Here is a 27715-nt window from a genome sequence, read left to right as displayed (position 1 = left end):
AATTCCCTTTAGAGGGTGCTGTTGGTACAAATTTAAAAAAATAAATAACTTTTCTCCTTTATTATAAATTGTATTGAATAAATGTAGACTTCACTTGCAAATAATTGGGCTTGATACTTATCATAAATCGTGAACTTAAATTGATGATAATTAATCAGGTTTTTGAGTCTATGCTTATTTTGTTTTTCTTTTAAAATGAACCCAAAGGAAATGATCTCTCATTTATGTGCTTGGAACCAAAAATGTGCCAAGAAGCATCAACAATAATATTTGGAGGGGCAGCTACTGAAATGTCCATTCAAAATTTGTACCAGTGAATATAATTGGCAAACATGGCCCTGGTGTTTCACAAAAAAAGGGATTAAATGCAACTGCTGAAAGAAGGAAATGTACCATGTAAAAGTATGAACATAGAACAGTACAACACTGGACAGGCCATTGAGCCCACGATGTTGTGCTGATCTTGATGCCAATTTATACTAAAGGCCCTCCTCCTGTGTATCGTCCATATCTCTCCATTCCCTTCATATTCATGTATCTATCTAAAAGCCTCTTAAACTCCTCCAAACTGCTTGTTTCCACTACTAGCCTTGGCAACCTATTCCAGGCACCCATCACTTTTTTGAAAAACACAAACAATTTGCCCCTCATGTCACTTTTAAACTTCACCCCCCCCCCCCCCCCCCCCCCCCCCAAACCTTAAAAGCATGTCCTCTGGTGTTTGATATTTCTACCCTGGGGAAAAGATTCTGTCTACCCTGTCTATGCCTTTCACAATTTTAAAAACCCCTATCAGGTCTCCCCACAGCCTCTGATGCTCTAGGGAGAACAAGCCAAGTTTGTCCAACATTTCCTATTAGTTCATACCTTCTAATCCAGGCAGCATCCTGGCAAACCTCTCCTGTACCCCCTCCACAGTCTCCCTATCCTTCCCATAATGGGGCGACCAAAACTGCACACAATACTCCAAGTGTGGTCTGACTAATGTCTTTTATAGCTGCAGCATGACTGACTTGCTCTTATGCTCAACACCCCTATCAATGAAGGCAAGCATTCCATTTGCCGCCTTCACCACCTTATCCACTTGCATAGCCACTTTCAGTAAACTATGGACCTGGACCAGGGTCCCTCTGTACCTCAATGCTATTAAGGGATCTACCATTCACTGTATACTTTCTTCTTTCCTGGATTAAACTCCATCTGACACTTTTCTGCCCATATCTGTAACTGATCTATATCCTGCTGCATTCTTTGATAGTCCTTTCCACTGTCCGCAACTCAACTAATCTTGGTGTCATCCACAAACTTGCTAATCCACCCACCTACATTTTAATTCAAATCATTGATATATATTATATATATATATATCACAAACAACAGGGGTCCCAGCACTGATCCTTGCGGAACACCACTGGTCATGGACCTCCAGCCAGAATAGTAGCCTTCCACCCCTACTGTCTTCTATGGGCAAGCCAGTTCTGAATCCAAACATGCAGTTCATCCTGGATCCCGTGCATCTTTATTTTCTGAATCAACCTACCATGAGGGACCTTATCAAATGCCTTACTAAAGTCCATGTAGATAACCTCCACTGCCTTGCCCTCATAAAGCACCTTTGTCACCTCTGCAAACAAAACTTGATCAAATTTATAAGGCATGACCTGTCTTGCACAAGACATGCTGACTGTCCCTAAGCAGGCCATGCCTTTTCCAAATGTGCATAAATCCTATCCCTCAGTATCCTCTCTAATAGCTTCCCTACCACTGACGTGAGGCTCACTGGCCTATAATTACCTGGATTATCCCTATTTCCCTTCGTGAACCAAGGCACAACATTTGCTACTCTCCAGTCCTCTGGGATCTCACCTGTTGCTAGTGAGGACACAAGATCTTTGTCAAAGCCCCAGTAATCTCATTTGCTTCTTTCAGTACTCTGGGATATATGCCATCAGGCCCTGGGGACTTATCCACCTTAATGCTTTTCAGAAGACTCAGCACTACCACCTCCTCAATCTCAAAATATCCCAGCACATTAGCATGCCCCACTCTGCTTTCGCTATCCTCCAAATACTTCTCAGTAAGTATTAACACAAAGTACTCATTTAGTACCTCAGCCACTTGCTCTGACTCAAAACATAAATTCCCTCCATTATCCTCGAGTGGACCTACTATCTCCTTTGTTATCCATTTTTTCTTAATTAAAGTATAAAATGCCTTGGGATTCTCCTTGATCCTGCTTGCCAAGGACATTTCATGGCTCCTTTTGGCCTTCCTAATCGCCTGCTTGAACACTTTCCGGCTATCTTTATATTCTACAAGGGCCCAGTCTGATTTTCACTTCCTAAACCTTGCGTATGCTTTTTTTCCTGACAATATTTAGGTCCTCTCAGGTCATCCAAGGTTCCCTTACCTTGCCATCCTTGTTCTTGCTCCTTACCAGGATATGCTAATCCTGAACTCTGATCAGCTGATCTTTAAACAACTTCCATATGTCAAACATGGACTTGTCCGGCAGCAGCTGCTCACAATCAATGCCCTTTAGCTCCAGGCTTGCCCTGTCGTAATTTGCCCTCCCCTAATTTAGTATCTTCCCACAAGATCTGATTTTATCCCTACTCATAACTATCTTAAAACATAATGAGCTGTGGCCACAAAATGTTCACCCACTATTGGTCTGTCACCTGGCCTGGCTCATTTCCCAAACCAGATCCAGTATGTTTTCTCCTCTAGTTGAACTCTCCACATACTGTTTCAAGAATGCCTTTTGGATGCAATGAAGAAATCCTGCTCCATCTAAGCCTCTTGTGTTAAGGAAGTTCCAATCAATGCCAGGGAAGTTAAAGTCCCCCGCTATGATAGCCCTGTTGTTTCTGTATCTTTCCACAATCTGTCTACATATCTCTCCCTCCACTTGGTGGCTGTTGGGGGGCCTGTAGTATAATCCCGTCAGCATAATTGCACTTCTTATTTCTCAGCTCCACCCAAATTGCCTCTCTGGATGAGTCCTACAGTGTGTCCTTTCTGTGACATTCTCCGTTATCAGTAGTACAACCCCTCCACCTCTATGACGTCTGAAACCATGAAACCCAGGAATGTTGAGCTGCCGGTCCTGTCCCTCATGCAACTAGATCTCTAACAGAAACAACATCATAATTCCATGTACTGATCCAGGCTCTAAGTTTATCCTCCTCACCCATAATACTCCTCATGTTGAAATAAACATATTTCAGCCCATCAGTCCCACCATGTTTATTAACCTGCCCCCTTACTGTCCTTCCTTTCAGTATTGCTTGTCGTACCATCTTTCTTGCCCTCAACTCTACCATCTGTTGCCCTGCTGCTGCAGTTCTGATTCCCCTGCCACTCTAGTTTAAACCCTCCTGAGTAGCACTAGCAAACCTCCCTGCGAGGATATTGGTTCCCCTCCAGTTCAGATGCAAACTGTCTCGTTTGTACAGGTCCCACCTGCCCTGGAAGAGAGCCCAATGATTCATAAATCTGAAGCCCTCCCTCCTGCACCAGCTCCTTAGCCACGTATTGAAATGCACTATGTATCTTTTCTTACCTCACTGGCACGGGTAGTAATCCTGAGATTACAACCCTGGAAGTCCTGCTTTTTAACTTTCTACCTAGCTCCCTAAAGTCCCTTTTGTAGGATCTCATCCCTACTGCTGCCTGTGTCATTTATGGGCCACAACCTCTGGCTGCTCACCCTCCCCTCTCAGAATGTCCTGTACCTGCTGCAACGTACCATCCTGGAGTCTGGACTGCAGCCACAGAAACAACTATCTGTGTCTCCTCACTATTTAGTCCCCTATCACTATTGGTCTGCCTGATCTCACCCTTCCCTTAATTGCCTCAGAGCTGGGCATGGTGCCACTGACCCTGCTACTGCTGCTGGCCTCTGAAAGGTCATTCCCCCCCCCCCCCCACCCCAACATTATCCAAACGGGTGTACCTGTTACCCTAAAGAAAATGTTTAATTTTTGTTAATTAATGAAATGAATTAAAATGAAGGACAGCTTTGCTAGATTTACAAATAGCTTGTATATTATATAAAAGTGAGTAGAATCTAAAAGCAAGGGAGTAATATTAAATTTATACATTGCAATCTAATCAGTGCTATGTAGAATCCTGGCATCATTACAAAGATTATTTTAGCCATGGAAAGTGGTTTTGTGTTGATTCATTTCTCAGGATTTATGTATCAGTGGCAAGGCCAGCATTTATGGTCCATCCTAATTGCCTTTGAAAGGTGGTGATGAGCCACATTCCTGAACTGCTACAGTCCTTCTGCTGAAGGAACTTCCAGAAAGCTATGGAAAACACTGCTGCAGTTAGATCCAGGGATGATGAAGCAACAACAATACATTTCCAAGTTAGGATGGTATAAGAGTTGGAGGGGAACCTGCACACGGAGCTGATTACCTTGTTCTCTTTGGTTTTGGAGTTATTGTTTGAGTAACCTAGGCAAATAGCTACTTACTGTGGATGGCACACAATACAGCCACGTTGCAGCATTGGTGGGGGGAATGAATATTTAGTGTGCTACATGGGGTGCCAATCAAGCAAGCTGCTTTGTCCTCGATGGTGTTGAGCTCCCTAACTACTGTTGCAGTTGTATTCATCCAGGTAATTGGAGTTGGAGATGCTCCTGACTTGTTTGATAAGTGGTTGGAAGGCTTTCAGGGTGTCAAGAGGTGAGACTTGTGATAGACTACCCAGATTCTGAACTGTTCTTGTAGCCACAGTATTTATGTACTCATCTAGTTCAGTTTCTGGGCTTTGGTAGTGGGATATTTAATGTCCCCCACCAAGCATAGCTCGGTAGCGTCACACTGACAAAGCTAGCCAAGTGCTGGAGGGCATAGCTATTGGACTAGGTATGTGGCGGGTAGTGAGCAAACCAACATAAAGGATAAACCTACTTGATCTTATCCTCTTCGTTCTACCTGTTTCAAGTCATGAATGGTTTAGATAGAACACAGAAAGCAAAATTGTTTTCAGTGAGTGACTGAAGAGCCAATAACCAGAGGCAACAATTTAAATTGATAGGGATGAGAACCACAGGTCGAATGAGGAAAAGGTGTCAAGCGGTCCTGCCAGCATATCTGGAGGAAAAATTATATATTGGTATGGAAGTCCCACTGGTGCTTAACCAGTGGTGACAACTTCTGCTATGCTGTCTCGGCTGCTATCTGCCCCTCTGCTGCTGCTTGCGCTCTCTGTAGAATCCTGTGCAGCAAAAGAGACTTTCCTGCTTAATCTAGTGTTCTTCACTATCTGGAGTTAGCACAAGGAAACCTCTCTGGAGGTGAGTAAGTGATTTACAGAACTCCAGGAGTTAGATCTGTTAAACAGGTTATTGCATTCACTGCTGTTGTCAATCAACCCGGGAAGGTACACCTCCATTACCACAATGTCCAACAATCCAGCCCTATGGAAAGGCAGAATGGAGGAATGCAGTTAAATTAATCCTTCATAGTTGGCATTGAATCAAATTTACATTAGTTCTTACATGTGAAACTGTTCTCTCCCTGCTTTGACAGTGAGGTAGGGTACTGTATTCTCAGCTTCCTCTGAAATCATTGACCAGATATAACGTTCTTTTTACTGCTAATCTTTGATTTCTTCCAACCAGCCACTTGACCAGAAACACTGAAATTTACCAGTATTTTTAGCAGATGTAGCTATGGCTATAGTAGCACAGTGAACAAGCAGTCAAGCTCTCTATTTTATAACAGCATCTGACTTGAAGGCCTATGCCTGTGCTGGACTTGGGGAGGACCATTTGGAGGGCAGCCAGTTGGCACTTGACGGGTATGGAAGCAGTAGAGGATACCATTAAATTATCAACAGGGGATTTGTGCCAATGAATGGTTAGCGTTTGGAATCCAGTAGTGATGATGTGGTGCATGCAGATTCAATAGTAGCTATCAAAGTGAGATTAAATAACTATTTGCAGGAGAAATATTGTAGAGATAAGGGGAGCAAGGCAGAGTGATGTGTGTTAATTGGACAGCTCAGAGGCCATTAGGATAGACAGGGGCAGCACCTTAGTTTCTAGCACATTCATCCCAGTCGCTGCTTGCCACCTGCTCCACCATGCAATTAAACACAGCACTAACACCGCAGGGCTCTTGATTCTGAGCAGCCTCAAGAGGTTAATGTGGCAGAGATTATAAGGCACTGGCTGGGTCAAGTGGAATCCAGCCCAACACTTACAACTTTTGGGTTGAGGAAGATGTAGGAGTTAAGCTGTTGACTTCTGAGTAGATTTGTCCTTTCTTGCACTCTTTCTGCAATGAAAATGCTGATGGATTTGATTGTCATTTTATTAGCCATTTTCTACTTCTGTTTTAGGCTATTGCAAGAGGAATTTACTTTGAACTAACATATTTTCCTGCTATTAATGATTACACTCTGAGAAGATATACCATTTCAAATGGAATCTGCCTGATGAATGTATGTAAAGGAAAGGTAAGGAGTGTTATCCTGATGTCTCGATGTTTAATTGTGATGGATATGGAGAAGTCAGTAGAAATGTACAATTTTACCCAAGCCTCCTTTTAGAAGCTGCTATGAAGGCAAGATGATCATGAGCAATAGCAAAACCAAATTAATGATTTATTTTTGGAAGTGAGAGCATTTGTGGCTACAGATGTTCCATCTTCAATACTGGGCCAGAATTCCAAAGATTGTTTTATTTAATCATTTAAGACATGATTTAAGGAACCAGTGGATGATGGAAAGACAGGAAATTCATTCTTGTTTGTATATCTGGAGGGGATGGAAGTGGCACTGATGTTGTCATTCACTCCAACTCTGTAGACTTCATAGTGGATTATTGAAACCCTAGCAAAGTTGGTGTCTGAAATTGAACTCCATCATTTATATGTTTTATTAAACCTTGCTTTATTTTGTATTGCTATCAAGTGTTGCATTGAATTGGAACATTTGCTGCATTGCAATTGATCTTGTCATTTTTTAATTGTATTGCAGTTTTAATGCATTACATTCTGTTAACATGCAGATCTTGAAAGTGCAAAAGCAATTGTAAAGCCTAGAACATTTTGATCATCCTTTTCATTCTAAATGTTTGTAATTAATTAATGAAACCCTGGGAGCCTCGCTCCTTCCTCCATTCCCCTTTAAGTATACTAAATTTAACATGTCATAGTAGCTACTTAAAAAACTAAGATCATTGTACAAATTATGAAAAGCCTACTGTGATCGCCATAGTCATTAGCATTCATTTGGCCTAGAGTGCTTTGAAGAGCATTCTTTCTAAACAAATCTTGCTCTTAAATTGCTAATCATGTGAAGTTTCTGTGTATTCAATGGTGTTGTAGGAAATCCTGCAGTCTTGTATTTAAACTTGACAATATTTATGTTTGTATTATTTTAGAACATAATTGTGTCGAGTGCAACTGAAGAGGTATGGTTTATGATTTAGTTATCCAATATTGTGTCTTCAGCAATGAGTAAATTTGATTATATTGGCTTTCATATCTCTGATATATCTTCTCCCACTGGAGCAGTAATATTTTTATTTATCATAACCCAACCAGGATCAGCTAACTACAATTTAGAAATCTTCACTTAGTGCTTGCAGCAGCAGTTTGCAAGAGAAAACTATTTCTGATATATTTTGAAGCAGTGCTGAATAAGTTGATGTTCTTGAAATTAATGACGCTTCAGTTTGTTCTGTAAGGTTAATAACGGGACAGACCTTGTTTCCCCCATACCTACTTTCACCTTGTCCAAATCCAGAGAGGCCTACCTCACTAGCCATCTACATTCTCTGGTTCAGTGGCATGGTCTTGTTGGTGTCTCAGCCTCAGCTGGTCTAGTGATGGGTCTTTATCCCTCAATGTCCGTAACATTCGGCAAAGCTGGGGGCAGTATTTGTTCAGAGCCATTGAAAAACAAAATTGATTCAAATAATTCTGTAAAGCAGTTAAGAGAAAAATTAAAAATAAAGTTAATGTAAATCATTTAAAACTTTAAAGCACAGTGATTTTTAATTAAAAATGATTTCCCTTTCCCTTGTATTCTAAATCTTCAACATATCACTGTTGAAATAATGCAAATCCTGCCCCAGGACTAATCTCTGTCACTGTATTACTCGTGGATCGTAAATGTGACCTTTTCAATTGCCCGAACCATGGTAGTAAATGCTCAAAATTTTGAGAAGTCTTACATGCCAAAATATTTTCTAAATCAAAATATTAATGCCTTTTTGTCTGCAGTTTTTGGGACTGAGAGGACCATATGACATTTCTAACTTGTATCCTTAACCAGTGTGCTTGTGGTTAATAATTATGCCCTGCTCGCATTGAGTTTACTCGTATACATCCTCTGTCTGTAAGCAATTTCCTTTAATGAAAAAAGCAGCTTCTCAGTTCAGTTTTTGTGACAGAATGTTCCGTATTTCTCGGAATAATTCTAGAGCAATTCCAAGTTCACACTGGAAAGCAAAGATAACCCCTGGCTCTTTTCTTATATTGTAAACCACCTTCTTGAACACTTCCTGCCTGCCTGCACCAAAGAAAAGAACAAGGAGTTAATTAACTTCTGGGTTATTAAAATTGAATCTATTTGGTTAGCTGACTGCTGCTGCTGCCCCTCACCCCTTATCCTACCTGTCCAGACTTCCAGGGGTCACCCCAGTCCTTGCCTCAAACTTGAATCTCTCTTGATTCCTTTCTGTCTCTCTGAACTCTCCTTGCCCACAAGACCCACCTCCTGCTGCCTATTTTCACTGAACAGCTAACCACCCAACGTCTCTTCCTGTTTTGCTGTTGGCTAATGTTGTTAACAGCTCACTTTCTTTGAGTACTGACCCTTCTTCGAATCTACTACTTTGCCTTTAAGTTACAGGATGGGGGTGTTTTTGGCAAAGCCAGTCATCTAAGCTAGTCCTATTTGCCTGTGTTTGGCCCATATCCCTCTGAACCTTTCCTATCCCTGTACCTGCCCAAGTGCCTTTTAAATGTTAAAATACCTGCCTCAACCACTTCCTTTGGCAGTTCATTCCGTATACTGACCACCCTCTGGGTGAAAAAGTTGCCCTTTTGGTTCCTATTAAATCTCTCCCTGTCACCTTAAATCTATGCTCACTAGTTCTTGATTCCCCAAGCCTGGGGAAAAAGACTGTGTGCATTCACCCTATGTATTGCCACTTACGATATTATACACATTTATAAGATTACCCCTTATTCTCCTACACTCCAATGAATAAAGTCTCTCTCTCTCGCTCTCTCGCTCTCCATACCTCAGTCTCTCACGTCCTGGCAACATGCTTGCAAATCTCCTCTGCACTCTTTCCAGCTTAATGGCATCTTTCCTATAGCAGGGTGACCAAAACTGGACACGGTATTCCAAATGTGGCCTCACCAACATCTTGTACAACTGCAAAGTAATATTCCGACTTCTATACTCAGTGCCCTGACTGATGAAGGCCAGTGTGCCAAAAGCCTTCTTCACCACCCCGTCTACTAGCAATGCCACTTTCTGGGAACCACGTACTGCTAGGTCCCCCTGTTCTACAGCACTCCCCAGGGTCGTACTGTTCACTGTGAAAGTCCTACCCTCATTTGCCTTCCCATAATACAACACATCACACTTATCTGAAGATATTTGCTACAGGATATCGAATGTCTCTTGATGTCACACTCTGTGTAGCTGGTTCAATTAGGGTTCTGGTCAATGTGACACTCAGGATGTTGATGATGATGGACTTAGCAACGATAATGCCATTGAATATCAGTAGTAGCCAGTCAGAGTTTTTCTTGCTGGAGGTGATTATTTCCTGGTATTTAATGAATGTTACTTGTCCCTTTTCAAGTCATCCCTGAATATTATCATGTCTTGGTGTATTGTTCATTTTCTGAGGATTTGAGAATGGATTTGAATGTTCTGCCATTATCGCAAACATCCTCACTTTCAACATGATGGAAGGAATCTAGCTGATGAAGTATCTGAAGATGATTCAGCTGAGTTACTGCCCTAATGAACTACCCAACTAGGTCAATGCTCAGATGGTTATCCTGGAAATCTCTGGCCCATGACTATTCAAAGTGTAGAAGATGTATTCAGGATGGTATTGAGAACCTCGTCTGTGTATCAGGAGCACATAGAAGCCTGTAAATGGCAAAGGAGTGATTTACCTCACAAGCTACCCATCCCCTCAGGCTTCTGTGGATAGCCTGCAGTTCCCACATTGCTGTTAACAACCAAAAAAGACCGCAAAACCAGATGGAAGCAAGTCACTCTTGATCCCTAAGAAGAAGAGAATTAAGTACATTGGTTTGCAGCTGGACAAGTGCTAGAATCCAGTAATAATGGCCTTCAAAGGAGCCAACAATATGGGTACGATCAGGATTCAGATTTTGCTGAGGGACAAGGACACACATTCAGAAGTAGGATCTCAAGTGCAGTATTGAGGAAATATCACATTGATCAGATCTGTTCTTTGGTGAGCAGTCAAGTGCATGAAAATGAGGTCATGCTTTATAAGCTCTGTAATGGAAGCTTTTGATTTATACACATCTCTTGAGTAAGAAAATAATGTGGAAGAAAAAAAATTGAATTTCTTCCCTATTAGGGCAGCGATGAATAATTATGATGAATGTGGTAATATATTGTTGATGGTGCCTCCAATCTGTAAAACTTGAAAAATATTCATAATGGAAAGTGATGTCTTTGAATGTTACATTGCATAGTAGAAAATTTTCTACTGTTTAGCTTTGTAAAAGATATTTACAGGAACTAAGTTAATTGTATTGGTATAAAGTTATAATCCTTGACTTAAGTTACTGAAAGCGGGATGCTTTTTGGCCTATCTGAAGGAGATGCCAAAGCTGCTGTATCAACAAACTGCAGAGCTGTCCTTCTGCATGGAGGTGAGTAAATACATTCAATTGTGACAGTCCTAGTCATTTGGTGCACTCACCTAAGTTGAACAAAATTGATTAAAGTAGTTAGTTTGTTTGTCCATTTCTGCACTAAATATCATATCCCAGAGTTTTATAGTCTGTATGTTTCAAATGAATAAGATGAATGGAACTGTAGAACAAATGGAACTGTATATTAGTTGCAGCGGTTCATATTAGAAAGTAGTTTTATTGGATGCTATACCAGGAACTCATCCAATCTGGAATTACAGAGAAAGTCCATTATCCTGCAGTTTGGTGAGACAGTTCACTACACCAGTGTGTAGTAGCATGATACCAGCTTGATATATTTCCTAAACACAGCTTTGATTTGCCTTTCATGGCATACTGCATCAATTATGAAGTGCTCAAATTAAAAATCTGTTAACTCTTTTGTATTTAAACCATCTGATTGCCATACTACAACTTTGTATAAAAGCAAAATGCTAAAAATCAAAAGTAAAAATGGAAAAAAGTTAGAAGCACTCGGAGCTCAGTCTTATGTGGAGAGAGAAAGAGTTAATGTTTTAGGTTTTAACCCTGCTTGTTAAATATCTAATTGAATGTTGGAATGATGTTCGATAAGCTTTCTTTTGAGCTTCATTACAACAGTGTAGAAGGATAAAAATATAAAGGTCAGAATGGCAGTGGGCCAGAACATTGAAATTGGAGTTTAGCCTATGTAGAAGAGACTCTCAATGCAATCTTTTCTGCAGTGATAAAGAGGCTATTCTGAATAACAACTTAAATACATTATTTGCTGTTACATTTTGAAGGAGATTGTGGAGGTCCAAGAGGATTTAAAAGGATAGGAAGGTACTGTAGAGTATGGAATGGTACCATGGGATAAAGAATGTTTTTCACCATTGTCATGGGAGAATCAGTACTACTAGAGTGCTTGGAATAGGAAGGAAGAGTTAGTGGCAATGGCTGAAGGTGGTCTGGTGGAAGCTGAGAGCAAGGAGAACCTAATTGTGGTTCTGAGAAGTGGGAGGGGGGAGTGGAGAGTAGGCTTGTAAAGAAAATAGTAGGAAATTGAATATAAACACTTGAGTTTATTGTGGGGGAAAACGTTAGTTAAAGATAAAAAGACATATTGGAGGCATTGAAATGAGAAGTCACTAGAACAGATGCAATGGAAAAGGAGAATGGACTGAGAAGCTCTATGGGAGGAAGTGTGATCAAAGCAGCTGTGGAAATTGCCGAGTTTATGGAGGACATTGGTCAATAGCTTTTCCCCAAAGGGGGAGGTAGAGGAGTAAAGGACAAGTTAGAGACAAGTCTATGTGATGATACTGTAAAGCTAGAAATTGAAAGCAAGATTAATGAAATTTTCCAATTCAAAACAAGAGCAGAAAATGTCAGTAATCCTGTCATTGTACTCTAACAAACATGTAAGACTGGTACCAAATATATTCCTGACATCCAAGTTAAATGGAATTTGAATGGAACAACATGGAACCAGAGATGCCAACTGAGATGTTGGCATGAAAGTGGGTTTTGGAAGAAGCCTGATCAGAATTGAGAAAGGATCCAAAACAATGAAGGTAGACAAGGAAAGATTTCCATTTGTCTCTTATTGAAGAACTGAATTCCCTGAAGATGGGCATCGCTAGAAGAGAAGTGACAGTGTATTAAATACTAATCCAGAAGTAAAATACTAGAGATACAGGATGAAATAAAAACAATGCTAGCATTGCATGGAGAACTTTCAAAGTGACTGGCATTTAAGTAACACTATTTATAAAATGTTTTCATGAATTGATGTTAACTTACAGCTGTAATTATTTAATTCCGCATAGGACAATAATGATTGAAATGAATGATGAGAGTTCAGAATTTTAGCTTCAGTATTGCTTGATTCTAGTATTAAGAGCTACTTGTCCCAGAAATACCCTACACTCATTTTTGGTTCCTTGCATTCAACACCCAGAACCCAATGCAATAACTTAGATTCCATGTAGATCAGTCTTATTTTTCCTAGAAATCCAGTAAAGTTTGCCATTGAAAAAACACATTTTAAAATGTTTTTGAAAAATGGACTTTTCATTTTAATGTGCCTTTCATAACCTCAGAACTTCCCAATGCATCTTGCAGCCAGTGGAAAACTTCAGAAGTGTTGAACTCTTGTAAAGTGGGAATTGCAGCAACCAATTTCTCCACAGCTTCTCTACTTCTGTTGGGAATCATGTCCAGTGAGAAAAATCTGTGGGTTGGACTTGTAATGAGTTGCCTCAAGATTTTTGTGGTTGTACGAAGTAAATCAGACTCGAGGGGCTGAATATGAATGTTATTTTACAGATGTCATGGACATTAGTTAATTAACATGAAACCTGGGGGAAATTAGTATACTGACTCTACAGGTTTTTGTTTAATGTAACATCTCCAAAGTGCCCTGTCTTATTGCAATGTGGAAATCAACAGCAATAAATAGAAATGGGTTCCATGTTCTCACATCGGCTCCATAAGAGACCTTGCATTAAAATGTCTATTGCCTAATTTTACTGTACAGAAACCAGAAAGACTGCATTAGGTGTGATCTACACTGCAAGGAAAGTTACAGCAACTGAAGAAAAAGATGAAGGAAGACCTCGTTCCAAAAAAGCCAAGACTGAAAATAACCAATGATGGGAAGAAAACCTGGGCTATTGCCTAAATTTTATTTGCTTTATAACTATGAAACTGTGTCCATATTTTTTCTGAATAATGATCTAACAGCATTGTGTTGTTGAAGTTACTTTCATAATTAATATTTAACATTTCAGTCATCAAAAGTGAACTTAAGAGTTCATTGCTAATTAGGTTCTATGACCTGTTAAATGCCTGTGTTAGCTCAAATTACTGTTCTATCAGTTCTGAATTCCAAGTTGTGAGGAAATTCAAAGATACATACCAATAAGATAGAAAAAAGTGAATAAAATCTTTTCATAAGGACCACATTTTGGTATGGTTTTATCCTGCAAATTTTCATTTGTGTTCATTCTAAGTGGATTTAGGCAAAAATATACTCATTATCATTCGTGCAAAAAAAAAACTTCCATGGATGGACCATGGAAAGGGTGGAAGTTATAGTCAGTAGATGCTGTGTTTGCTCCCCCTTCCCTTAGAACCATTTGGTGTCATTGACCCAAAGTTGGGGAGAGGCAGCATTGTTCTATAACGTACTTTCTCATTCTTTGTGTTGAAATACTTGTGCATACCATAAAGAATTATTTTGATGTGTGTGGAAAATTCTTAATGTACCATTCATTCAATAACTAGATCCATCTCTTGCTATACGAACGCTCTTCAACATGGTTCAGTATTTACATTGCAGGCAGTTCATTGGACATTTCATGCAGACCAGATTTTTATACCAAAGCTTCTCAATGTCAAGACAAGACCAGGCAACATACCTCAGACACATTTACTTAATTCTGTGTCTTGTTGGATAAACAGCATCTTCATGCAATTACACCTCTGAGTCTTCATGCTCACAGTAAGGTCAAATCCCCATTCTTGCTGTTGGGGGAGCAATGTATGATGGCATTGGCAGCCAAGTAACTGGCATGGAATGCTGCAAACTGTTTCTATATTATAAAGAGAATGTATGAGGCACTGGAGAAGATGCAAAATAGATTTACCATGATGGTACTAGAACTGAGACATTATACCTGTCCCAAAATATTGAATTGGCTGGATTCTTCTCTTGGAAAAAGACCAGGGAGTTTGGGAAATGTGTTAGGCAGGCTTAAGGAAGATGTTGCCATTTGTCGGTGAGACCAGAACTAAGCCATAAGTGTAAGACTTGTCGCTAATTAATTCAACAGGAATTTCAGCAGAAACTTCATTGTTTAGAGAGTCATTAGAATATGAATTCCATTACCAGAAGTAGTAATTGAGTTGTCTGCCATTCTGGGAAACCAGCTAACCACGGCAAAAGGAGGTAAAGAATGGAATTTGTTGAGTGGTTCGGGTGAAGAGCTATGATCCAGGGCTTGTTCCTCTGCTGTAAATTCAGTATAATATAGACCTAACAAGTATTTGTGCACAGGATGCCATTTTTTCGTCCTGTCCACAGCAGTGGAAAAAGTTTAAGACTAATCTCCTTTCATAGCTCTGTCCATAACCTTGCAAGTTAAAGCACAGCAAGTCCTCATCAGATATATTTTAAATGTGATGAGATTTTCTGCATGCAGCACCTGTTGACAATGAGCTCTACTCCCCTACAGTTCTTTGAATGAAAAATATCTTCCTAATTACCGGTCATCCCTAATCCTTCTATGGGGAAATATGTCGTTCCTGTCCACTCTATATATACCCTCATAATTTGGTACATCTTGATTAAACTTCCCTTCAGCAGCCTCTTCTATTAAAATAAACACCCAACCCCAACTTAATATTTTAACCTAATTTCTCCAGCCCTGGCAACATCCTTTGAAATACTTATCCACTCTCACTGATGCCAGCACATTCTTCCTGGAACATGGTTACTGTAACCTGGCTGTATTCTAGCCCAACTAGTGTTTTGCATGTTTCTGCCATGACCTAGTCTTGATGCAGGGTCTCAACTACGATCTCTTTGGCTCCAGGGATACTGCCTGACCACCTGACTTCCTTCAGTAGCTTGTTTTTTGCTCCAGATCCCAGCACCTACAGTCTCTTGTGTCTGCTGTGACCTCCTTGCTCTTATGTTGGAGGAAAGTACATTGTGGTTTCTTATCCATCTCATCTGTTTGTCCTGCTACCTTGGAATCATGGGTGTGCACTCCAAGCTCCCACTGCTCCTACGTTTCTTTGACTATTTTAATGTAAACTGTTAAAGGCAGATAACTGAATTTTTTCCTAAATGAATGATGGAGTACGGTTGACAAAAGGTCAAAGGTGGAGGCCAGAATTGGAGTACGATGATAAATTAAGTGACAACCACTTGGGCTTGCAGACAAGTATTTGGTAGTACTGTTACATAATCCTGAGTTTCGTCTCCCCAAAAGAGGAGACCAAAACAAAACCACATGATCCAATTTACAAGTTTGGAGAAAATGTGTCGATTACTGTCTCGTAAGAAGTGTTTGAGGCCTGGACAGAGGGAAGGGTAAATAGTTGTTGCAACTTCTGCATTTTGATGGAAAGATGCAATTGGAAAGACCGCATTTTGCAGTGGTGATAGAAGTGTGAATCAACATATGGAGGGCAGAGAGAATGCAGTTTCCAACAGGGTGGTTTTAGAGGGAGCAGAAATGGGGGTTAAACTATTAAAGATGGACACTTGGGGTGCTGGCAGGGAAAGGAGTACCCTTTCATGGGCCAGGAAAGCAAAAACAAACAAAAGGATTGAAGTAATCCTTAACTCCGAACATTTCAACACCAGTTTGGAAAAGTGGCATCACCAGGGAAAAAAAAGAAAATTGGGAAAATTAATGGAATTTTGGAAATAATGTTCTAGGTAGGTGTGGGAATTGGTGGGCCTGTTGTAGACATGCGTAGGAAGCCCATCACTGGAGATGACCTTAACAACAACTTTCATGTAAGGGAATTAAGTTGAGGCTTAGATACAAAATTAAGGATGATTCTAAGTGTTAATTCAACTTTTCAGTTTGATCACCAAAGTTTCTATTCATGGTTTCTGGAATTATTAGTTATCTACTTATTTGGATCTTTGCTCAGTCACACACTTATTCGACAGTTGTAGCCTTGCTCCAGATGATTAATTGGTTATTTGAATTAATCACACCTGCTTACTAGGTAGCATTGTCATCTTAATGGCCTGTGGCTTTTGAATCCTTCATCTCCATAAATATCACAACTGATGTGAATATAGATATAGTTACCAACATGCATGAAATGATGGAAAAGATCTTAATCATACATTTATTTTTGTTCTGTTTACAATATGATTTTCAATGTTTGAATAAATCCGAGGAAAAAATAGTACAATACCTATTTTAATATAAGTCATAATATAACTTTAAATATATGAGAAATCACTTTTTGAGCAGAAGACATGAGGGTAATCATTATGAGACTCTACAACATCACCTCAGATCACATGCATGTATTGGTGGGCAGACCACCCACAAACATCCAAAAGCACTGGCTGAATGCACGATCTTGCCCATGATGACCAAAGGTCTTGGTCACATTTGTGCTGCAGTTATGTTCAATTCTGCCAAATGACCATTGATATACATCCCAGATTTTCAAGTCTTCCTGCTCTCAGGAACCACTATCCAGGTTGGAGACTTGCCTCCAATTGTTCATTATTGTATCACTAGTATTATAGAACATACAATTTTTCTTACTTAAATCTTTGGAATCGTATCACACTTGCAAAAGCAGCCTTATTTCTCTTAAGTTGCAGATAAATAACAGTAAATACTTAAAGTGTACAAAATTTACAAATTTAAAACAAATGTACAAACTTTACATCATAAATATAATCCATTACTTCATAAAGTTCCAGTTCATAACCTTCGTGTATCCTTATTTTTGACTTTCCACATACATGTCTCACCCATACCTAAATTCCATCTAAGAACCCACTTTCAAATCCACCTATTAAGAAATTATTTTTAATAGCTGAATTGCCATCTTATATATATGGAGGGGAGGTAATAGAACATAGTTTCGCCATTGCTAATTAATTATAGAATAGTGAAACTCTTAAAGCACCTTGTCCCACTCATTATCTCTAAAACATCAATCCTCTGTACGCAAACCACTCCGACTTCCATTTCTTCAGTGTTCCGCAGTCTTGTTCCTTCAACTTCCTATTTTCAGAATAAACTTTGTTACTGACAGTTGAAAAAGTCAGCAGGAATTTGAGTCTTCATTTAAAAAAACAGCCTTGACTTTTCACTTCTCTTAGTTAAGTTTCAATAGGCCATAAACTGAAGCAATTTCAATGTTATATTGAGCTTTGATGATTGAACGTTTCTACTATTACGCATGTGGTGAATGTGTCGAAGTTCTCGCAAATTCAGAGCAGGAGAATGCACCCGGCATCCTTGGGGGTGGAGGAGGGGGTAGGGAAGAGGGTCGCTTTACTCTTCGGCACAGCAAATTTCATTTTGATGACACCTGCGAGGTTTCCATAAATTGGTTAAGTATTTCCTTTGCGCCAGTTTGCCACTGAAGAACAAGATCTAGTGGTGTCTGTCCGTTCTGTAACAAGACAACGGGAATTACATTATGCAACAAAGCACTGAATTGCCAATAAATTCTAAATGCAAAACAAATGTAGTTTCAAAATTTCCTTGGTTTTACTACATTATTACAATGCACAGGAGTGCTTATCTGTTAATTCATTCGTTGATTCCACTATCTTGACGCATGTTGCCTTTGCAAAATCTTCAATTTCTCTCATACTTCTCTTTTATTTGATGTAAAAGAAATCTGATAACAACTGTTATTTTAAGTTGATGACAGATCAGTCCACTGACATCTGCCTGACCCTGTTCTCCCTTCTATTAAATATTTATCTTTCATAATTTTGATTCTGATGAAAGGCTGCATCCTGAAACATATTTTTCCCCCACTACTACTGACTGGTCTATGGCATTTTCAGCATCTGCCTTTAATAATTTATTGCATTCTTGCTCTTTGAGTTTTTTATTATTTTATTTTTGTTGATACAAGACAAATGTGTGTTGATCTTACAAACTGATCGTGTTCAGGACGCAGACAATTCCGGCATTATACTTAATTTACGTCTCCCAAAGCTTTCCCAAGCACCATGTTGACGTACCTGCCAATGCTTTTTGAATATTTTGAGTTTACAAGAGATTTCAAATACTTGGTAATGTTTCCATCCCTGAAGAAATTGGCTATGATTCGAAAAGCAAACTTCAAAGCATGATATTTAAAATAATATAGAAAAATACAGAACCTTAGCCAGTTTAATATCCAAAATTAGCCACATTTCTCAGTTGCTGTATTATTAATACAGCATTACACATAATTATAGCATTATTTGTGCTGTCAATGTTTTAAAATCGTTTGCTAACATAAAAAAGTGAGTTACTTGTGTTTTGAATCTTTCGTGGATACAGAAATACCAATATTTTTGAAAAGCACAAAAGGAAAAAAAAGAACTCGGCTCCGAGAAGGGGAGATTGTGGGAGTCGGAGAGAGTGGCACGAGTAGAAAGACGGGGAAATCAGGTATAGAGAGGTAGTGGGGTGGGGAGAGCGATGAGGACAGTGGAGAGAACAGGGTGGGAGAACTTGCCCCAATCCTTGGTTGAGGTGTGCTCAACGGAACAAACTGAGCCCCAGCTGCATGTCCCCTTCTACCTCTCTCCCTCTCTGTTCTTCCTCGATCGTCCTTCCCCTTCTTCCCGACGCTCTCTTCACCCTATCTCTCTCCACACACGCACACACACACGCACGCACCTCCTCCCTTCCGCTCTGTAAGGGGCTTCTGCTGCCCAACAGTGGTACTTGGACCCAGGGGTTTACCGGTTGCACCCGGCCTTGGGACATGGATATCCCGGCAGCGGGACGGCGGTGTTGGCAGAAAAGGCCGGCAGCAGTGGTCGGGACTGCACACCGGGATGATTGGTCCTGAGGTTTATATTTATTTTCCTGCAAGTCCGCATTGTAGAAAGTGTGGAAATACGAGAAATGCAGGCAATCCATTAGAATGAGCCTGTATGTGCTGAATTCAATGTAAACAGCTCTATTTAGATAAATGCTATGGATGTGTAGACTTTATGGAACCTGTCTGTGTGATCATGGTGCTCTAGGGATGAGCACGCCATATGTTAAATTTAACACTGGCAGGCACAGCAATCAGTTGCTCATCGCAGACTTCAAGTGCATTCTTGTGTTATCCAATATCTGGCTCTGTAAACTTACGGACATCCGAATTAGGAGAGGAGTAGGCCACTCGGCCCCTCGAGGCTGTTGAATAACACAACCCGCTATTCTGATTGTAACCACATGTAACTCAAACGTGTCAACTCCACACCAGCATCGCAGGAGTTGCTGCCTTTAAAGTCAAACAAGTGACTCCAGTTTTTGCCGTTTTAAGTTACCTAATTCAAATTATCTACAATTCAAGGTTTAAGCACCAAATTCCCAGGGCACTATAATATATAGCGTGGTGCAATCTGGTGAATAATTCACATTAACGAAGGACTTGATTAACAAAAAAAAGAAAAATGGAAAAACCCTCATAACAGTAGCTTATCACATCGATCATCTTCTCATATGGGCTTTAAGTTAGTTTTTGGCCAGCACATCAATCATCTACAGAATCTCTTCAAAATGCGTCATAAATGTTTTTAACAAAACCAACCTCTAAAGAGCCCAACCACCAATTCAGGTTTAAATCCAATAAGATTAAGGGGAATCTGTTGATTATTGTACTTACACAATTTTTTAAAGTGGGTTTGGCTCCATAAATCATCAGGAGCTTCATTAGTCGGTAACGGCCCAGTCGTACTGCATCATGCATAGGCGTGTCCCCTTCCTTCAGAGAACGACATTTGAGAGACGATGGTTAATTACCATTGACCAAATTACTGACACATCCACAAAACATGACTGGAGGACTCTCTGTCTAGAATGGTTCGGGACTAACTTCCAGTAGCCCAAAAACACTTCAGACTTCGGAACATGCATCAATCACCAAAACCAACAGTGTTAGAATCAAGTTGGCAAAATCGGATCTACGAAACTGATCAGAATATCCTGTATATTGCTAAGGAACAAACAACACAAATATGCCGCATTCAAACTATATCGGTTGCAATATAAATCCCCATGATAAAGTAACAAAACGTTGATTAACATTCCTGTATTCCCACGCCCTTTCCCTTGCACTATCCCAGGTGGGGCACAAGTGGACTGCTCTCCAATGGCATTACAATGAATCAGTCGTCATTCTAAAGTCCCATCATCACGGTATCACCGGCTCATCAAGATTTCTTTTACTTAGTAAGGCATTGTATTACAATCTAGTCTTTTGTAGCTCTTACAGGAAAAAAGTTATATACGAATAAATATTCTTTAGTACACCGATTGATACGTACAATGTCTCTGGCACTCAGATCTGCTCCACACGCGATTAGATGCTCAGCACATTCATAATGTCCGGTTCTGACAGCGACGTGCAAAGGAGTACTGCATAACTGTAGGAATCGTAGAAAAAAAGGGAGGAGTTATTGTCAAATTAGCTTTACTGCCGGTAAATCTTGGTGAGAGATTTGATCAGGTGGATAATCTGCTCACCTTGTCTTTCGCGTTTACAGCTGCGTCTTTATTTAACAAAGTTTTTAAAACTTCCAGGCTGCCTCCGCGACAGGACCAGTGGACTGCTGTTGCGTCGAGCTGTACCAGAAACAAGATTGCGCCAGTGTTAGTCCTGGGCGGAGTGAATCAAAGTGCTACAGGGAATGTCTGCAATCACATGATGTGATGACGTAAACCATGATCTGTTCCCACCCACAACAAAATTGGCAAGCACTTTGAATAGTCATTGTAATCGACTATTAAACTTAGTAGGCTCTGAAGCCAAAGCGTGCCTTGAAGTACAAGGTGTTTGCATCAGTCACTTCACCCGCGGGTACGTCTGATCGATATACACGATAAATAGATCAATACTGTACCATATCGCGAAACTCGGTGGAGGCTCCGGCTTCCAATAGTTTCAGCACAATCTCTTCATTTCCCTCTGAGCAGGCGCGGTGCAGGGCAGTCCTGTTAAACTGTATGCAGAAAAAAAAAGACGTTTCATTTCATAGAACATAAAACAATACAGCACAGTACAGGCCCTTCGGCCCACAATGTTGTGCTATATTTTATCCTGCTCTAAGATCTATCTAACCCTTTCCTCCCTCATAGCCCTCCATTTTTCTATCATCCATGTGCCTATCTAAGATTCTCCTAAGTGTCCCTAATGTAGCTGCCTCCACCACCTCTGTTGGCAGTGCGTTCCACACACCCACCACTCTCTGTGTAAAAAACTTACCTCTGATGTGCCACTCATACCTTCCTCCAATCACCTTAAAATTATGCCCCCTCGTGCTAGCCATCGTCACCCTGGGAAAAAGTCTCTGACTGTCCACTCAATCTATGCCTCATCATCTTGAACACCTCTATCAAGTCAGCTCTCATCCTCCTTCTCTCCAAAGAGAAAAGCCCTAGCTCACTCAACCTATCCTCATAAAACATGCTCTCCAATCCAGACAGCATCCTGGTAAATCTCCTCTGCACTCTCTCTAAGGCTTCCACATCCTTCCTACCATGAGGCAACCAGAACTGAACACAATACTCCAAGTGTGGTCTAACTAGAGTTTTATAGAGCTGCAACATTATCTCACGGCGCTTGAATTCAAAACGCCGACAAATGAAAGCCAACACACCATACGCCTTCTTAACAACCCTATCAACCTGCGCAGCAAGTTTGAGGGATCTACGGACATGGACCCTAAGATCCTTCTGTTCCTGCTAAGAGTCCTGCCATTAACCTTGTATTCTGCCTTCAAATTCAATCTTCCAAAGTGTATCAGTTCACACTTTTCCAGGTTGAACTCCATCTGCCACTTCTCAACCCAGCTCTGCATCCTATCAGTGTCCTGCTGTAACCTACAGCAACCTTCTACACTATCCACAACACCACTAACCTTCGTGTCATCTGCAAACTTACTAACCCATCCTTCCACATCCTCATCCAAGTCATTTATAAAAATTACAAAGCACAGGGGTCCCAGAACAGATCCCTGCGGAACACCACTGTTCACCGACCTCCAGGCAGAATACTCTCCAACTACAACCATCCTCTGTCTCCTATGGGTGAACCAGTTCTGAATCCACACAGCCATGTTTCCCTGAATCCCATGCCTTCTGACTTTCTGAATGAGTCTTCCATGAGGAACCTTATCGAACGCCTTACTAAAATCCACGTCCACTGCTCTACCTTCATCAATGTGCTTTGTCACATCCTCAAAGAATTCAATCAGGCTCATGAGGCCCGACCTGCCACCCACAAAGCCTTGCTGACTGTCCCTAATCAGACTGTGCTTCTCCAAATGCCCATAAATCCTGTCTCTAAGAATCTTCTCCAGTAATTTGCCCACCACTGAAGTAAGACTCACTGGTCTGTAATCCCCAGGGTTATCCCTACTCCCTTTCTTGAACAAAGGAACAACATTTGCCACCCTTCAATCATCTGGCAGTACTCCTGTGGCCAGTGAGGATGCAAAGATCATTGCCAAAGGCACAGTAATCTTTTCCCTGGCTTCCCGTAATAACCTTGGATATATCCCATCCGGCCCCGGTCTCCCAAGTCCAGCTTTCCTAAATCCATTCTTAAGCTCCCTCCTGGCTACCTTGTAACTCTCCAGAGCCCTGTCTGATCCTTGCTTTCTAAACCTTAGGTAAGCTTTTTTCTTCCTCTTGACAAGATATTCTACATCTCTTGTCAACCATGGTTTCTTCACTCTACCATCCTTACCCTGCCTCAATGGGACAAACCTATCCAGAACCCCATGCAAGTACCCCCTAAACAACCTCCACATTTCCATTGTGCACTTCCCCAAGAACATCTGGTCCCAATTTGTACTCCCAAGTTGCTGCCTAATAGCATCATAATTCCCCCTCCCTCAGTTAAATACTTTCCCATATCATCTGCTCCTATCCCTCTCCAAGGCTATGGTAAAGGTGAAGGAGTTATGGTCACTGTCTCCAAAGTGCTGTCCCATCAAGAGCTGATACCTGATCAGGCTCATTGCCTAGTACCAGGTCCAGAATGGCCTCTCCTCTAATCGGCCTGTCCACATACTGTGTCACGAATCCTTCCTGGACACACCTAACAAACTTTGCCCCATCTATCTCAACCTGTTATTTTTGCACCTCTCCAAAATCTGCCTTGCGATGTGCTCCTCAGTGTCTCTGCTGCTATTGGTGGGTCTGCAGAATACTCCCAATAGAGTGATCGCTCCCTTCCTGTTTCTGACTTCCACCCACACTGACTCAGTAGACAATCCCTCCAGGACATTCTCCTTTTCTACAGCCGTAATACTCTCCCTGATCAGCAAAGCCACTCCCCCACCTCTTTTACCTCTGTCCCCGTCCCTTTTGAAACATCTGAACCCTAGAATATCCAGCAGCCATCCCTGCCCTTGTGACAGCCAAGTCTCTGTAATGGCCACAATGGCATAGTTCCATGTACTTACCCATGCTCTAAGTTCATCCCCCTTGTTCCTGACACTTCTTGAATTAAAGTAAACACACTTCAGTCCATCCAACTGACTGCAATTTTGCCCTTTCAACTGCCTATCCTTCCTCACAGTCTTTCAACACACTGCATCTTCTGGTACACTAAATGCACCAACCTCTGACCTATCACTCGGGTTCCCAACCCCCTGCCAAACTGGTTTAAACCCTTCCCAACAGCTCTAGCAAACCTGCCAGCAAGAATATTGGTCCCCCTCCAGTTCAGGTGTAACCTGTCCCTTTTGTACAGGTCGTACCTTCCCCAGAAGAGATCCCAATGATTCACAAATCTGAAACCCTGCCCCCTGCACCAATTTCTCAGCCACGCATTCATCTGCCAAGTCAATCTATTCTTACCCTCACTGGCGCGTGGCACAGGCAGCAATCCAGAGGTAACTACCCTTGAGGACCTGCTTTTCAGCTTCCTACCTAGCTCCCTATATTCCCCCTTCAGGACCTCTTCTCTTTTCCTACGTACGTCATTGGTACCAACATGTACCCTCCCCCTTCAGAATGCTGTGGACCCAATCGGAGACATCCCAGACCCCGGCACCCGGGAGGCAACATACCATCCGGGAGTCCCTTTCACGTCCACAGAACCTCCTGTCTGCCCCCCCCCCCCCTTACTACTGAATCCCCTGTCATTACCGCTCTCCTCTTCTCCCCTCTTCCCTTCTGCACCACACGACCAGGCTCAGTGCCAGACACCCGGTCACTGCGAATTTCCCCTGGTAGGTCACCCCCCCACCCCCCAACAGTGTTCAAAGCGGGAGTGACAAGCCTCATTCCATTGATAGGACTGGGTCCTTTTACCTGGTCACATACATCCGGCTGGCCGCCATCCGCAAGGTATTTCTCTACCACATGGGGCTTGTTGTCCAGTGCCGCCCTCCAAAAAGTTTCCACATCTACAGGTTCGGTCTGGGACAGAGCACAGCGCGGGTTAGTTTCTCGAAGAACGAGTCCAGTTGTTGTTTAATTTTCTCGTCCAATGCCTCAAACTTACTATAATTTCCGGCTCTTGCTCCTTTGGGGGCTCCGCGGCGATGGTCTTGGATTGCTGCTGCTTCTTTTTCAAGCTTACGATGAATTGAAGATCATCTATGGTTTCAAGCTTCAGTCTCTGATCCAGGGGTTTTATCTAAAAACAATAAATCACTGATGAATGAAAAGAAAGCGTCATTGAAACCCTCGAAGGAGTCGAGAGGTCAACTAAATGTGATTTGAACGGGATGAGGTTGCAAATAGTCAAAGGCAATGGGCCGACGTGAACTGCAGAAAGAGTATTGGCAATCTCCAGTTATTTGAACTCAGGCATATTACACGTACATTTTTGCTGTGTGCCACCGGCTGGAGTTTCTCTTTCTGGTGCTGGTGGCTGGGTATGAACGGGAATGGCTCTGTCTGGGTCTTCAGATCATCTTGTTTCTCGATCGCCACCGCAGAACAGTATCCTCCACTTCCGAACTCCTCCTGCACACTCCGCGAACCGGCCTCCCATCCCCCGGGTTTAGCCAAGCTCTTCTTGCCGGTCACCTGGTGGGAGAGGCACAGCATGAACTTGGTGGAAGAAGTTCGCTTCGGCGCTGCGCGCTGCCCCAGCCTAATTAGAGCTGCGTTCACACCAATTCCCGCTTCCTAAATTCGAGATTCAAGACATGTTATAGCGGATGAATATATCCCAGCCCAATCGAACTATTCATTATGCCTATCTGAAATACTTTAAAAAACCATTCACATCCGCATTCATAGCTGGTCGGATTTATGGGTGCAAACTCTGCAGAGAGCATATGAATTTCTGCCTAACCTGTGCCGGCTTAAAACCCGTTGTCCAAGTTCAGTGTGTATCTACCCCCCATTAGTACATTTACACTGGTCTTTTCAGCGTGATTTGGCGAGATCTCACCATGGAGCCAGTGCTTCCGCCCTCGGCTGTGACTGCATCCTCTCCGAGAAGCGGCGCAGGGATGTGGATCCTAACCAGACTTTCCCCTTCTGGTCATTTCAGGTTCCACTCGTCTTCTCCTGCGAACATCACCAGTTTGCCATTCACCACCCTCTTTCAGCTGGAATCTCCGCCATTCAATCTCTCCTGGTCCCAGCCCTCTCAAAGACCTTCTCTTTTGTTCTCTCTGTCTCTTTCCCCTTTCTCTGCAACTTTAAACTTATCTTATTTCCAAGTCGTTCCCATTTTGATGCAAGGGCACTGACTGAAACGTCAGCCCTGTTTCTCTCTCCAGAGATGCTGCCTGGCCTGGCATTTTCTGTCTTCATCTCACCAATAAATAATTGTTCAGGTATCCCCGGAATTTAGCAAGTCATCACAGGCATAGAGTCACACAACATGGAAACAGACCATTCGGCCCAACACGTCCATGCTGACCAGTGGGCACCATCTGTATTCATCCCTTCTTTCAGCACTTGGCCCATAACCTTCCATGCTTGGGCGATTTAAGACACTTCTTAAATGTTGTCAGTGTCTCTGCTTCCACCACTCTCTCCAGCAGTGTATTCCATGCACTCACCTCTCTGGGTGAAAATGGTCCCCCTCAGGTCCCCTCTAACTCTCTTACCCCTTGCCTTAAATCTATGTCCCTTAGTTTGATCTGATACGGGGAATAGTTTCCTGCAGTGTACCCTATCTATAATCCTCAGAATTTTATATACCTCAATCAGGTCCGCTCTTAACTCCCCTCCGCTCCGGGGGAAACACCCCCAACCAGAACCATCATTGTCATTCTATATGATTACATTTTATTAAACAGCATATTGGTGTCTGTTATAAAATACCCAACTTATTAAAAGTTATAAATGATATTATAAAAATGCAAACTCGCATATATGATTGATCCATTATCGCTTCATGATCCATGAACGAATTCTATATTTAAAACTGACAAAAGCACCATAATTTTATAGACATGGTAACTTTAAATTAAAAAAATCCACTGTGGGATATTTACCCTTAGCAGAGACATGCATAGAAATAGAAAACTGTGTTTAATTAAATACTACAGTTTGGATGCAACAAAGATCCTACCAGATCTTCAACTCGTAGCATCACCATGTTGTCGGTGGTTCTAAGAACTCCCTGAATGCAGCTGACTTTCCTCGGTAGCAAACTGCTAGCGTCTGATGAGTTTCCCAGCCTCAACTTTCCTTATATATAAAACCGGTGCCTCTGAATGAGATCATGTTCCAAGCTGGGAGTTGGATCCAGGGTTCGGTCAGCGGCTGCAGCTTCCTCGTCATTCCGGGCATAGTGGTAGGCGTGATCTCATGTCACAAGACCTTTTTAACCGGGGGTGATAGACGCCTTCAAACCAGACAAAACGACATATATGAAACATCTGAAATATGATCCGTGTGCTATTAGAACTGACCAAAGAAGCAAACTATGCTAATCACGTTGCCACCTCATGTTTTGTGTGACAGCTGTCTTGTTGGATTCCAGAGATGTTTATGTTCCAGCCCAGCCGAGACAAGTATGCCTAAAATGCAGTAATGTTGCAGTTCACCTTGACTCGCAGTCAAGTCAGCAACATAGTGCGGACTGGGTGCCAGTTCCCGTTACATCCC

General features: G+C 41.7%; 2 protein-coding genes across 2 annotated transcripts in view; one reads left to right on the top strand and one right to left on the bottom strand.

The window, feature by feature from the left end:
• rpp30 (ribonuclease P/MRP 30 subunit) overlaps window positions 1-14411 on the top strand; it is a 29887-nt gene extending 15476 nt beyond the window's left edge. The window contains exons 7-11 of the mRNA XM_052027636.1: window positions 6364-6480; window positions 7409-7438; window positions 8253-8290; window positions 10828-10907; window positions 13450-14411. Coding sequence (XP_051883596.1) covers window positions 6364-6480; window positions 7409-7438; window positions 8253-8290; window positions 10828-10907; window positions 13450-13565 — 381 coding nt within the window. The 3' untranslated portion in view covers window positions 13566-14411. The remainder of the gene's footprint in view (window positions 1-6363; window positions 6481-7408; window positions 7439-8252; window positions 8291-10827; window positions 10908-13449) is intronic.
• Window positions 14412-16267: 1856 nt separating this feature from the next.
• Window positions 16268-27236, bottom strand: LOC127576762 (ankyrin repeat domain-containing protein 1-like). The gene is made up of 9 exons (XM_052027480.1): window positions 27177-27236; window positions 25466-25672; window positions 25143-25277; window positions 24950-25057; window positions 21529-21627; window positions 21152-21250; window positions 20953-21051; window positions 20292-20390; window positions 16268-18080 (listed from the first exon to the last, which is right to left on the bottom strand). Exons 1-9 carry the CDS (start codon window positions 27201-27203, stop codon window positions 17982-17984), a joined length of 972 nt encoding a protein of 323 aa, XP_051883440.1. The 5' UTR covers window positions 27204-27236; the 3' UTR covers window positions 16268-17981.
• Window positions 27237-27715: the final 479 nt, after the last annotated feature.

The sequence above is a fragment of the Pristis pectinata genome, chromosome 12 (genome assembly GCF_009764475.1).
Source record: "Pristis pectinata isolate sPriPec2 chromosome 12, sPriPec2.1.pri, whole genome shotgun sequence".
NCBI classification, from domain to species: domain Eukaryota; kingdom Metazoa; phylum Chordata; class Chondrichthyes; order Rhinopristiformes; family Pristidae; genus Pristis; species Pristis pectinata.
This window is presented reverse-complemented; position numbering and strand designations above follow the sequence as displayed.

What these genes read in the sequence shown, in the direction of transcription:
- LOC127576762 (XM_052027480.1), bottom strand. Translation starts at nt 27,203, where the DNA reads ATGGTGATGCTACGAGTTGAAGATCTG. An exon ending in AGCAAGAGCCGGAAATTATA is followed by an intron (nt 25,058 to 25,142) that starts GTAAGTTTGAGG and finishes GCTCTGTCCCAG; the next exon opens with ACCGAACCTGTAGATGTGGA. An exon ending in ATCTGAGTGCCAGAGACATT is followed by an intron (nt 20,391 to 20,952) that starts GTACGTATCAAT and finishes CGTTCTCTGAAG; the next exon opens with GAAGGGGACACGCCTATGCA.